Source organism: Microcaecilia unicolor, chromosome 1 (assembly GCF_901765095.1).
Source record: "Microcaecilia unicolor chromosome 1, aMicUni1.1, whole genome shotgun sequence".
Classification (NCBI taxonomy): Eukaryota; Metazoa; Chordata; class Amphibia; order Gymnophiona; family Siphonopidae; genus Microcaecilia; species Microcaecilia unicolor.
The window spans coordinates 2,496,908-2,510,139 of record NC_044031.1 but is presented as its reverse complement, the minus strand read 5'-3'; the positions used below and the strand labels follow the sequence as shown (position 1 = coordinate 2,510,139).

Below are 13,232 nucleotides of genomic sequence, written 5' to 3'. Positions count from 1 at the left end.
CCGATTTTGGGGGTCCTCAACTGCTTCCCATCGCACGGTCGACCAAAGTTCATGGGGGCGTGTCGGCATCGTAGCGAAGGTGGGACTGGAGCGTGATTAAGAGATGGGCATCCTCGGCCCATAATGGAAAACAGAAGGGTGTCCCTGATGAGCACTTGGCCGACTTTACTTGGTCCATTTTTTTCTTGCGACCAAGCAGTGAAAAGGTGCCCGAACTGACCAGATGACCACCGGAGGGAATCAGGGATGACCTCCCTTTACTCCCCCAGTGGTCACCAACCGCCTCCCACCCTAAAAAAAACTTTAAAATTTAGTATTTCAGACTTATAAGTGTGAATCATTCCTTGCTAAAAAGTCACATCGATATATATTTCTTACAAGGAGAAGTGGTCTTTGTTGCTCATGTACTTTAGAGATGCATGTTGAGAAGTCCTTTCCCTCCTGGGTGTTTTTTTCTTGTTTTGTTTTTTAATTGCTTCTTTTTCTCTCTTTTCCCTCCCTCACGCTTTTTGGCATTTTTATGATGTTATAATGCTTTCTAATATGTTATTCTGTTCTTAAATCAATAAAAATACTAAGACTTAAAAAACATTTTTTTTGCCAGCCTCTATGCCAGCATCAAATGTCATACCAGCTCCATCACAGCAGGTCCCTGGAGCAGTTTTAGTGGGTGCAGTGCACTTCAGGCAGGCGGACCCAGGCCCATCCCCCCCTACCTCTTACACTTGTGGTGGTAAATGTGAGCCCTCCAAAACCCACCCGAAAACCACTGTACCCACATGTAGGTGCCCCCCTTCACCCCTTAGGGCTATGGTAGTGGTGTACAGTTTTGGGGGGCTCAGCATCCAAGGTAAGGGAGCTATGCACCTGGGAGCAATTTGTGAAGTCCACTGCAGTGCCCCCTAGGGTGCCCGGTTGGTGTCCTGGCATGTCAGGGGGACCAGTGCACTACGAATTCTGGCTCCTCCCACGTCCAAAGGGCTTGGATTTGGTCGTTTTTGAGATGGGTGTCCTTAGTTTCCATTATGGCTGAAAACCATGGACGACCATCTCTACATCTAGGTCGACCATCTCTAAGGAAATTGCAGACTGGTAAGTCTGATGAGAGTGGAATCTATTATAAAGAATACAATTATGGAACATATAGATAAACACGGTTTAATGGGACAGAGTCAACATGGGTTTAGCTGAGGGAAGTCTTGTCTCGCCAATTTGCTTCATTTCTTTGAAGGCGTCAACAAACATGTTGATAAAGGTGAGCCGGTTGATTTAGTGCATCTAGATTTTCAGAAAGCTTTTCACAAAGTTTTTCATGACAGACTCTTGAGAAGATTAAAGAGTCGTGGGATAGAAGGCAATGTCCTTTAGTGCATTATTCAGAGTTGTCAAAACACATGTGGACTGTGAAAAATTGTAGGAAGACTTTAGGGAATTGGAAGACTAAGCATCCAAATGGTAGATGGAAATTTAATGTGGACAAATGCAAAGTGATGCACATTGGGAAGTTACCTGCAGTGCATTTTTTTTTTCTAGCAAAAAAGGTGCCTGTACTCAAATGCTAGGCCACCCTTCAGGAATGGGGTGATCACTGAGGGACCCACCCCACAGTAGCCAGGCCCCCTGCAACCAGTCACAGAATCTATGACAAGACAGAATTGGTGGTAGAGCCTGAGCTCTTTCATTAAAACTTGGGGTCATAGTAACATAGTAGATGACGGCAGAAAAAAAGACCTGCATGGTCCATCCAGTCTGCCCAACAAGATAACTCATATCTGCTACTTTTTGTGTATACCCTACTTTGATTTGTACCTGTGCTTTTCAGGGCACAGACCGTATAAGTCTGCCCAGCACTACCCCCGCCTCCCAACCACCAGTCCCGCTTCCCACCACCGGCTCTGGCACAGACCGTTTAAGTTTGCCCTCCACTATCCCTGCTTCCCAACCACCAGCCCCGCCTCCCGATCTTGACTAAGCTCCTGAGGATCCATTCCTTCGGCACAGGATTCCTCTATGCTTATCCCACGCATGTTTGAATTCTGTTACCGTTTTCATTTCCACCACCTCCTGCGGGAGGGCATTCCAAGCATCCACTACTCTCTCCGTGAAAAAAATACTTCCTGACATTTTTCTTGAGTCTGCCCCCCTTCAATCTCATTTCATGTCCTCTCGTTCTACCATCTTCCCATCTCCGGAAAAGGTTCGTTTGCGGATTAATACCTTTCAAATATTTGAACGTCTGTATCATATCACCCCTGTTTCTCCTTTCCTCCAGAGTATACATGTTTAGTTCAGCAAGTCTCTCCTCATACGTCTTGTAATGCAAATCCCATACCATACTCGTAGCTTTTCTTTGCACCGCTTCAATTCTTTTTACATCCTTAACAAGATACGGCCTCTAAAACTGAACACAATACTCCAGGTGGGTCAATTTTAGCAGACAATGGAAAAGGTGCCGGTACTCGGTACCCCTTCAAAAAAAAGTCCTGGTTACCTGAAACTAGAGCCCACCTTAGGAGACAGCACCCAAGAAAAAGATCTAGGTGTCATTGTAGATAATACACTGAAATCTTTTGCCCAGTGTGCAGCGGTGGCCAAAAAAGCAAACAGGATGCTAGGAATTATTAGGAAAGAGATGAAAAATAAGAATATTATAATGTATCACTCCATGGTGCGACCTCACCTTGAGTATTCCATTTAGTTCTGGTCGCCCTGTCTCAAAAAAGATATAGCGGAATTCGAAAAGGTTCAAAGAAGAGTGACTAAAATTATAAAGGGGATAAAATTCCTCCCACATGAGGAAAGGCTAAAGAGGTTAGGGCTCTTCAGCTTGGAAAATAGATGGCTGAGGGGGGGGATATGTATTACAGGTAAAAGTGAATCAATTTTTCACTCTTTCTCAAAAAGTACAAAGATCAGGGGACACTCAATAAAATTACATGGAAATAGGAGGAAATATTTTTTTTCACTAAATGAATAGTTAAGCTCTGGAACTCGTTGCCGGAGGATATAGTAACAGTGGTTAGCATATGTGGGTTTAAGAAAAGGTTTGGACAAGTTCCTGGAGGAAAAGTTCATAGTCTGCTATTTTGATAGACATGGTAGGTAAATATATCATGTTAGGGCAATACTCTTACTAAGGAACTGTGGGGCCCATTTACTGAGGCATGCCCAAAAGTGGCCTGTGCTGATGTAGGCACATGTTTTAAGACGTGCGCTGGTCCGTTTCCCGAGCCCACCTGGAAAAAAGGGGATTTTTTAAAGTGCTGGAAAATGGACATGTGGCAAAATGAAAACCAGCACACGTCCATTTTTGACTTAGCGGTAAGGTCTCACGTGCTAACCGAGCGGTATGAGTGCTCGCCAACTGCCAATTACCGCCGGGTAAGGGCCCCGCGGTAGAAAATAGAAAATATTTTCACAATTCTTATTTTGCATCCCTTTCCTAATAATTCCTGCTCCTTGTGATCTTGGGCAAGTCACTTAACCCTCCATTGCCTCAGGTACAAACTGTCTTCACTCTCTCTCTCTCTCTCTGCCATCCAGTGTCTGCCCTCTCTGCCGTCCCTTCCATCCACCATTTGCCCTCCCTCTCCCATCCATCCAGGGTCTGCCCTCCCTCTCGCGCCCCCTTCTCTCCTCTGAACACCCCCACCCCAGTCCCCTTCTCCCCTCCCCTTCCCTTCTCCCCTCTGAGATCCCCCCCCCAGTCCCCTTCTCCCCTCCCCTGTCTGAGATCCCCACCCCAGTCCCCTTCTCCCCTCTGAACACCCCCACCCGAGTCCCTTTCGCCCCTCTCCTTCCCCACCTCAGTCCCGTTAAAACCGGCGAAGCAGCGTCGCAGGCAGCGCCTCGTGCCCTGCTTGTAAAAAAAAAAAATCAAATTACCTTCCTTCTCCTCGTCTTGACGTCGACTCGGGCCTTCCAATCAAAAGGCCCGAGTCGACGTCAAGACGAGGAGGAGAAGGAAGGAGATTTGATTTTTTTTTTTTTTTACAAGCAGGGCACGAGGCGCTGCCTGCGACGCTGCTTCGCCGGTTTTTTTAATGTGCGGTGCAACGGGAACGGCCACGGGAGGCGGCGGGAGCGGAGCACCCCCCACCCACTGGCACCCGGGGCGGACCGCCCCCCCCGCCCCCCCCCCCCCCCCCCCCCTTGGTACGCCACTGCCTACATGGAATGTTGCTACTATTTGAGATCCTGTTGCTACTATTTGAGATTCTACGGGGAATGTTACTAGTGGAGGAGTGGCCTAGTGGTTAGAGCACCAGTCTTGCAACCCAGAGGTGGCAGGTTCAAATTCCACTGCTGCTCCTTGTGATCTTGTGTAAGTCACTTAACCCTCCATTGCCTCAGGTACAAACTTAGATTGTGAGCCCTCCTGGGACAGAGAAATATCCAGTGTACCTGAACGTAACTCACCTTCAGCTGCTACTGAAAAAGGTGTGAGCAAAATCTAAATAAATAAATATTTGAGATTCTATGGGGAATGTTGCTACTATTTGAGATCCTGTTGCTACTATTTGAGATTCTACGGGGAATGTTACTAGTGGAGGAGTGGCCTAGTGGTTAGAGCACCAGTCTTACAATCCAGAGGTGGCTGGTTCAAATTCCACTGCTGCTCCTTGTGATCTTGTGTAAGTCACTTAACCCTCCATTGCCTCAGGTACAAACTTAGATTGTGAGCCCTCCTGGGACAGAGAAATATCCAGTGTACCTGAACGTAACTCACCTTCAGCTGCTACTGAAAAAGGTGTGAGCAAATCTAAATAAATAAATATTTGAGATTCTATGGGGAATGTTGCTACTATTTGAGATCCTTTTGCTACTATTTGAGATTCTACGGGGAATGTTACTAGTGGAGGAGTGGCCTAGTGGTTAGAGCACCAGTCTTACAATCCAGAGGTGGCTGGTTCAAATTCCACTGCTGCTCCTTGTGATCTTGTGTAAGTCACTTAACCCTCCATTGCCTCAGGTACAAACTTAGATTGTGAGCCCTCCTGGGACAGAGAAATATCCAGTGTACCTGAACGTAACTCACCTTCAGCTGCTACTGAAAAAGGTGTGAGCAAAATCTAAATAAATAAATATTTGAGATTCTATGGGGAATGTTGTTACTATTTGAGATTCTGTTGCTATTATTTGAAATTCTACATGGAATGTTGCTACTATTTGAGGTTCTGTTGCTACTATTTGAGATTCTACATGGAATGTTGCTACTATTTGAGATCCTTTTGCTACTATTTGAGATTCTACGGGGAATGTTACTAGTGGAGGAGTGGCCTAGTGGTTAGAGCACCAGTCTTACAATCCAGAGGTGGCTGGTTCAAATCCCACTGCTGCTTCTTGTGATCTTGGGTAAGTCACTTAACCCTCCATTGCCTCAGGTACAAACTTAGATTGTGAGCCCTCCTGGGACAGAGAAATATCCAGTGTACCTGAACGTAACTCACCTTCAGCTGCTACTGAAAAAGGTGTGAGCAAAATCTAAATAAATAAATATTTGAGATTCTATGGGGAATGTTGCTACTATTTGAGGTTCTGTTGCTACTATTTGAGATTCTACATGGAATGTTGCTACTATTTGAGATCCTGTTGCTACTATTTGAGATTCTACGGGGAATGTTACTAGTGGAGGAGTGGCCTAGTGGTTAGAGCACCAGTCTTGCAACCCAGAGGTGGCAGGTTCAAATTCCACTGCTGCTCCTTGTGATCTTGTGTAAGTCACTTAACCCTCCATTGCCTCAGGTACAAACTTAGATTGTGAGCCCTCCTGGGACAGAGAAATATCCAGTGTACCTGAACGTAACTCACCTTCAGCTGCTACTGAAAAAGGTGTGAGCAAAATCTAAATAAATAAATATTTGAGATTCTATGGGGAATGTTGCTACTATTTGAGATCCTTTTGCTACTATTTGAGATTCTACGGGGAATGTTACTAGTGGAGGAGTGGCCTAGTGGTTAGAGCACCAGTCTTACAATCCAGAGGTGGCTGGTTCAAATCCCACTGCTGCTTCTTGTGATCTTGGGTAAGTCACTTAACCCTCCATTGCCTCAGGTACAAACTTAGATTGTGAGCCCTCCTGGGACAGAGAAATATCCAGTGTACCTGAACGTAACTCACCTTCAGCTGCTACTGAAAAAGGTGTGAGCAAAATCTAAATAAATAAATATTTGAGATTCTATGGGGAATGTTGCTACTATTTGAGGTTCTGTTGCTACTATTTGAGATTCTACATGGAATGTTGCTACTATTTGAGATCCTGTTGCTACTATTTGAGATTCTACGGGGAATGTTACTAGTGGAGGAGTGGCCTAGTGGTTAGAGCACCAGTCTTGCAACCCAGAGGTGGCAGGTTCAAATTCCACTGCTGCTCCTTGTGATCTTGTGTAAGTCACTTAACCCTCCATTGCCTCAGGTACAAACTTAGATTGTGAGCCCTCCTGGGACAGAGAAATATCCAGTGTACCTGAACGTAACTCACCTTCAGCTGCTACTGAAAAAGGTGTGAGCAAAATCTAAATAAATAAATATTTGAGATTCTATGGGGAATGTTGCTACTATTTGAGATCCTTTTGCTACTATTTGAGATTCTACGGGGAATGTTACTAGTGGAGGAGTGGCCTAGTGGTTAGAGCACCAGTCTTACAATCCAGAGGTGGCTGGTTCAAATCCCACTGCTGCTTCTTGTGATCTTGGGTAAGTCACTTAACCCTCCATTGCCTCAGGTACAAACTTAGATTGTGAGCCCTCCTGCGACAGAGAAATATCCAGAGTACCTGAACGTAACTCACCTTCAGCTGCTACTGAAAAAAGGTGTGAGCAAAATCTAAATAAATAAATATATCACATTCTGAAAGAAACTGAAAAAAAATTGTGTTTTCTCATTTTGAGGGTGGGTTTCCATAGTTTTTTTTTAGATTTAATTTTGAATTAGGGATTTATTTATTGATAATATTGGTTGTTTGACTCCACCAGGAGCCAGTTGACACTGGAAATAACAGAATATAAATGCTTGATTAGACTACGGTCACTAGCACATGCCATTAAATAATCTAATCTTTCCCTATATTTAAAGATATTTTTTGATAGGCTTCCCTGCTGGGTGTTCAGTAATCTCCTGATTAGGTTCGGAAAGTTAATTGTTCTTGATATCTGGGCTTTTTTTTCCATTCTTGAGAGAGCGTTCTATTTACTCTTAAGATTAGAAGCTGATTAACTCCTGTTGAAGCTGTAGTCATACCCTTCAAGCTGTTATATGTATTATAGAACAGTTATTTATAATATTTTTAGACCAAACTTTGACATGTTGTCAGCCTTAGTTCCCCTGTTTGCATTTTCAGCAGTTGTATTTTTGTCCATTTCCAGATCACCGCCATTCCTCTCATCACATCCACCACCCACTCTCCACCCACCTCCCTGCCGAGGCTCGCAGGAAGAAAGGAACTCCAAAAAAGGTGAAGAAAAAGAAGCGACGAGCTTCCATACCGGGGGAGACGCCCACCATCGAGGAAGGCGAAGAGGATGAAGACGAAGCTCTTGATACAGATGCGGAGAAGTCGGGGGAAGAGAAAATCCCTGATGCTTCGACAGAGGATGTGCAGGTACAGCAGAGCCCCAAATATTCACTCGCTGGGAACGGAGAACCCACTCCTGCACCACCAGTGAGGGGTAGAGAGGGTCAGCCCTAAATTCTGTTCTTCGTTACCAATATGGGTACCCTTGGATTTCCTACCAAGTAGGTAGGATCAGCAGCTGCCTGTGGGCACCATGGTGAAAGGTGTGTTTCTTCCTCTGTCCTGGCAGCACTTTCTCCAAAACACATCTTAGCCTGAGCAGCAGTGTCCTGTTGGACCTCTCACTCACCCCCACCCCCCTCCAAAAAAACAGAGGTAGGAATTGGACATCAGAAAACGTTCAATAGAATCACTGCGGCTGCCTCTCACTGTCAAGCTGGTGACCTATGATGGAATATTGTGTGCAGGTTGAACCTCAAGGGCCACTCGGTTGTTGTTTTTTGGGGGGGGGAGGGGAGGGGGTTCAGGTCATAAAATGTTTGATAGTGGACAGAGTTTGTATTATTATTTTTATGGTTAATAGATTGAGATCCTGCTTCTTCCTCCATATACTTGTCACCTTCTTTCCTTCTCTTTTGTCTGTTTGTCTCATGGTCTTTCCCCTGTTGTCGTCTCTTGTTCTCCCTCCCTCACTCATGTTTGCCCTTCAGCTGTTTGACTTCATTTCTCATTGAGGCAGTTTTTCCTCCATGATGACGACACCATGGATCCAAACTCTGTTCATTGTAAGATGGGAAGCCCAAAACTGTCGGCACAGTGCGAGCAGCAGTCGCCCACAGACAGCGGAGACCATGATATCCCTTCCACGGAAGAAGAAGTACCAAGGTAAGCAAGAGAAATCTCCATCTCCCTCCCCTTACACATAATATAACTTACATGCTCTCTCCTCGCCTGAGACCCCTCACTTCACAACATAGGTCAGTCCTCTTATTTCTAATCCAAGACTTGTTCTCAGCACACATCACCTTCCTGTCATCTCTAATCTAAATCTCTAACCCAAGCCCTCTTCACAGAACTGATCATCATCCTTTTTCCACTAATCTGAGCCATCTTCACAGGGCAAATTGCCACCCCCTCCCCCTTGCTCCTTATTCAAAAATACTAGGACTAGGGTGCACGCAATGAAGCTAGAAAGTAGTAAATTTAAAACAAATCAGAGAAAATATTTCTTCACTCAACGTGTAATTAAACTCTGGAATTTGTTGCCAGAGAATGTAGTAAAAGCTGTTAGCTTAGCAGGGTTTAAAAAAGGTTTGGATGGCTTCCTAAAGGAAAAGTCCATAGACCATTGTTAAAATGGACTTGGGGAAAATCCACTGCTTATTTCTAGGATAAGCAGCAAAGAATGTATTGTACTGTTTTGGGATCTTGCCAGGTACTTGAAACCTGGATTGGCCACTGTCGGAGACAGGGTGCTGGGCTAGTTGGACCTTTGATCTGTCCCAGTGTGGCGATGCTTATGTCTTAACAAACATAGTTTGAAATGTCTATATGCGAATGCCAGGAGCCTAAGAAATAAGATGGGAGAGTTAGAATATATTGCACTAAATGAAAAATTAGATATAATAGGCATCTCTGAGACCTGGTGGAAGGAGGATAACCAGTGGACACTGTCATGCCAGGGTACAAATTATATCGTAGTGATAGGGTGGGTTGAATTGGTGGAGGGGTAGCATTGTATATTAACGAGAGCTTTGAATCAAATAAATTGAAAATTCTTTAGGTCTTCCAGTTTAAACGGCTTATGCCATAATCATTATCCTTTGGTCATAATTTCTTTTTGTTAAACTACTTTGAACCTCTGTTAAGAGGGAGTTAGTGGTATACAAAAAAGACATTGCATCACATCACATCGATCTGGAAGCGATACTGCAATCACTAAAGGGCTGGATGGGACTTGATGATTCAGTGCGTAACTCCAGGGGATTTTCCTCCCTCCAACCTCTGCCGCTGGCTTGTCAACCCAGAACTCCTGAGGGTCTGTCTATCTCCTGCCCCCCCCCCCCCCCATTCTTATTCAGTGTCCTTGATTTGCCTATTAATAATCTGGTAACCTTAAATATTAGTCTCATAAGAAGTAAAGCTGACGGCCTGGCATGAAATGAGCTACCCTCACAGATAATGGAGGCCATTAGTATAATAGAGTCAAGCATAGTTGGGGTGGATGTGGAGGAAAGTGGTTAGATAAAACATTATTTATTTATTACATTTATACCCCACATTTTCCCACCTATTTGCAGGTTTACAAAGTACCGTAAAGGCGTTTGCCATTGATAACAAATACAAGATTGTGTTGTGGTCAGATGAGACAGAGCTGAATCAGTCGTCATGGGTCAAGGGAAAGAGGATAGCAAATTGTTCAGTACGATCTTTGATTGTGTTGTATTGCAGGATGTGGGAATTTATGTTGGATCGTTGGGATAAGCTTTTTTGAAGAGGTGGGTTTTTAATGACTTCCTGAAATTTAGGTGGTCATGTATTGTTTTCACAGCATACGGGAGTCCATTCCAAAGTTGTGCGCTTATGTTGGAGAGGTTTATGGTAGCCCAATTAGAACTGTAGCTATGTTTTTAAATTAACTATAAGGGTTTATGAGCTTGTGATGAGAGGCGAGAGCCAGGCTTTCATATAAACATTTGACCTATGCAGTGTGAGTTAATCTCACTCTTCTATGTCTCTTTGCAGAGGCGAGAGCGACAGTGTGACTCCTTCGGGTGCCATCTCCACAGAGGAGGATGGAAGTGCTGGGCGCCAGCTCTCAAAAACCCAAGCTGGACATCGCAGTTACAACCTGCACGAGAGGAGGCGGATTGGGAGCATGACAGGACCAGAGGACCCCTGCTACCAGAAGATGCCCACAGACGAGTCAGAAGCCCAGACCCTGGCCTCGGCCGACCTGGACCTCATGAAGAGTAAGTGCTTGCGTGACCAGGGAATGGGCCATGCAATCCTTTCCCTTCTGAATGTAACACAAGGAGGAATGGGGTGGTGCATCATAAACCACAACACATGCAAAATGCAAACGCACTAACTCGAGCATTCACAAAATGGATACACATAAACGCACGTGCATTTTCACAACCAGATACATGAATTCACTCGCCCACCACAAAACAGATACACTTACACAAACACACCCACATAACATGCACATTCACACTCAGATACATGTATTCGCTCAAAACATACACACATGCACGCATACTTTCGCAAAACAAATACACGTTCACTCACACATTCTCACTTGCACACGTTCACCAGACAGAATGCACGTTCGCTCGTATATGCTCGCTAGACAGAACACACGTTCGCTTGCACACGCTCACTAGACAGAATGCACACTCGCTCACTCGTATGTTCACCAGATAGAATGCACATTTGCTTGCACACTCACAGAGGCTCACCAGACTGAATGCACGTTCATTCGCACAAGCTCACTCACCTGTTCACCAACGCACGTTTGCTCACTTGCACATGCTCACCAGACAGAATGCACGTTCGCTCGCATACGCTCACCAGACAGAACGCACGTTCGCTCGCACATGCTCACTAGACAGAATGCACACTCGTTCACACAAGCTCACTCGTATGTTCACCAGCTGGAATGCACTTTCACTCACACACACTGACCAGACAGAATGCATGTTCGCTCACTTGCACATGCTCACCAGACAGAATGCACGTTCGCTCGCATACACTCTCCAGACACAACGCATGTTCACTCACACACGCTTACTAGACAGAATGCACACTCGCTCACACAAGCTCACTTGTATGTTCACCAGCTGGAATGCACTTTCACTCACACACACTGACCAGACAGAACGCACGTTCGCTCATTTGCACATGCTCACCAGACAGAATGCACGTTCACTCACACACACACACCAGAAAGAACGCATGTTCACTCGCACACGCTCACCAGACAGAATGCATGTTCGCTCACACAAGCTCACTTGTATGTTCACCAGATAGAATGCACTTTCACTCACACACACTCATCAGACAGAACGCATGTTCGCTCACTTGCACACGCTCACCAGACAGATGAACGTTTGCTCGCATACGCTCACCAGACAGAACACACCTTCACTCGCACACGCTCACTAGACAGAATGCACGCTTGCTCACACAAGCTCACTCATATGTTCACCAGACAGAATACACATTTGCTCGCACACTCATTTGCACAGGCTCTCCACACTGTACATTCATTCGCACAAGCTCACTCGCCTGTTCACCAGACAGAATGCACGTTCACTCACACACACTCACCAGAGAACGCATGTTCGCTCACACACACTCATCAGACAGAATGCATGTTCGCTCACACAAGCTCACTCGTATGTTAACCAGAGGGAATGCAAATTTGCTCGCACACGCTCACCAGACAGAATGCACGTTTGCTCGCACACGCTCACCAGACAGAATGCACATTCGCTTGCACACACTGGCGCGCACACTCTCACCAGACAGAATGCACATTTGCTCGCACACTCATTTGCACAGGCTCACCAGACTGCACATTCATTCGCACAAGCTCACTCGCCTGTTCACCAGACAGAATGCATGTTCACTCACACACACCAGACAGAATGCATGTTTGCTCACACAAGCTCACTCGTATGTTAACCAGAGGTAATGTAAATTTGCTTGCACACTCACTCGCACACACTCACCAGACAGAATGCACGTTTGCTCGCACACGCTCACTAGACAGAATGCACATTCGCTTGCACACACTGGCTTGCACACTCTCACCAGACAGAATGCATGTTTGCTCATACACGCTCACCAGACAGAATGCATGTTCGCTCACACACGCTCACCAGACACAATGCATGCTCGCTCACACAAGCTCGCTCGTATGTTCACCAGCTAGAATGCACATTTGCTCGCACACTCAGTCGCACAGGCTCAGCAGACTGAATGCACATTCATTCGCACAAGCTCACTTGCCTGTTCACCAGACAGAATGCACGTTCACTCACACACACTCACCAGACAGAACACACGTTCGCTCACTTGCATATGCTCACCAGACAGAATGCACGTTCGCTCACACACACTTAACAGACAGAACGCACTTCGCTCGCACAAGCTCACCAGACAGAATGCATGTTCGCTTGCTCATGTTCATTCGTATGTTCACTAGACAAAATGCGTGTTCGTTCATTCGCAAACGCTGTCTCGCACATTTTGTGGCACATGCTCACCAGACAGAATGTACGTTTGCTCAGGTATTGCATAGGTATTTAAAAATTTTTGTCTGTAATTTCCCCCCTCCTTTAAGCCTGTCTGACCCAGTAAACCCAGAACCTCATTGACTCCTTATGTTGACTGTTCTTGACACTCAGGTCACAGGTTTGAGGACGTTCCTGGTGTCCGCAGACATTTGGTCCGTAAAAGTGCAAAAGGGCAAGTTGTTCACATCGGTAAAAACTATAAGGAAGCAAGCAGCAGGCAAAAGAAGCAAGACCGCCAACCACATGAGGTGACTTAGCACTGAATCCACATGTCCCAAATCACAGCACTTCCCCCTCCCTATACCACTGCTCAGCACCCAGCCACAGGAGGTACCACCCTGTTCCTCTGTCCCTCTCCTGTTCCCTTCATTACTGTTCTACACTGAGTTACGCAAGGTATTACCGTGTCCA

General features: G+C 45.6%; 1 protein-coding gene across 6 annotated transcripts in view; it reads left to right on the top strand.

The window, feature by feature from the left end:
* Window positions 1-13,232, top strand: part of SLC4A2 (solute carrier family 4 member 2) — a 199,077-nt gene that overhangs the window by 117,186 nt on the left and 68,659 nt on the right. For all 6 annotated transcript variants that reach the window (XM_030191911.1, XM_030191921.1, XM_030191916.1 and 3 more), the window contains 4 exons: window positions 7,367-7,602; window positions 8,255-8,400; window positions 10,261-10,487; window positions 12,933-13,069. In XM_030191911.1, coding sequence (XP_030047771.1) covers window positions 7,367-7,602; window positions 8,255-8,400; window positions 10,261-10,487; window positions 12,933-13,069 — 746 coding nt within the window. The remainder of the gene's footprint in view (window positions 1-7,366; window positions 7,603-8,254; window positions 8,401-10,260; window positions 10,488-12,932; window positions 13,070-13,232) is intronic.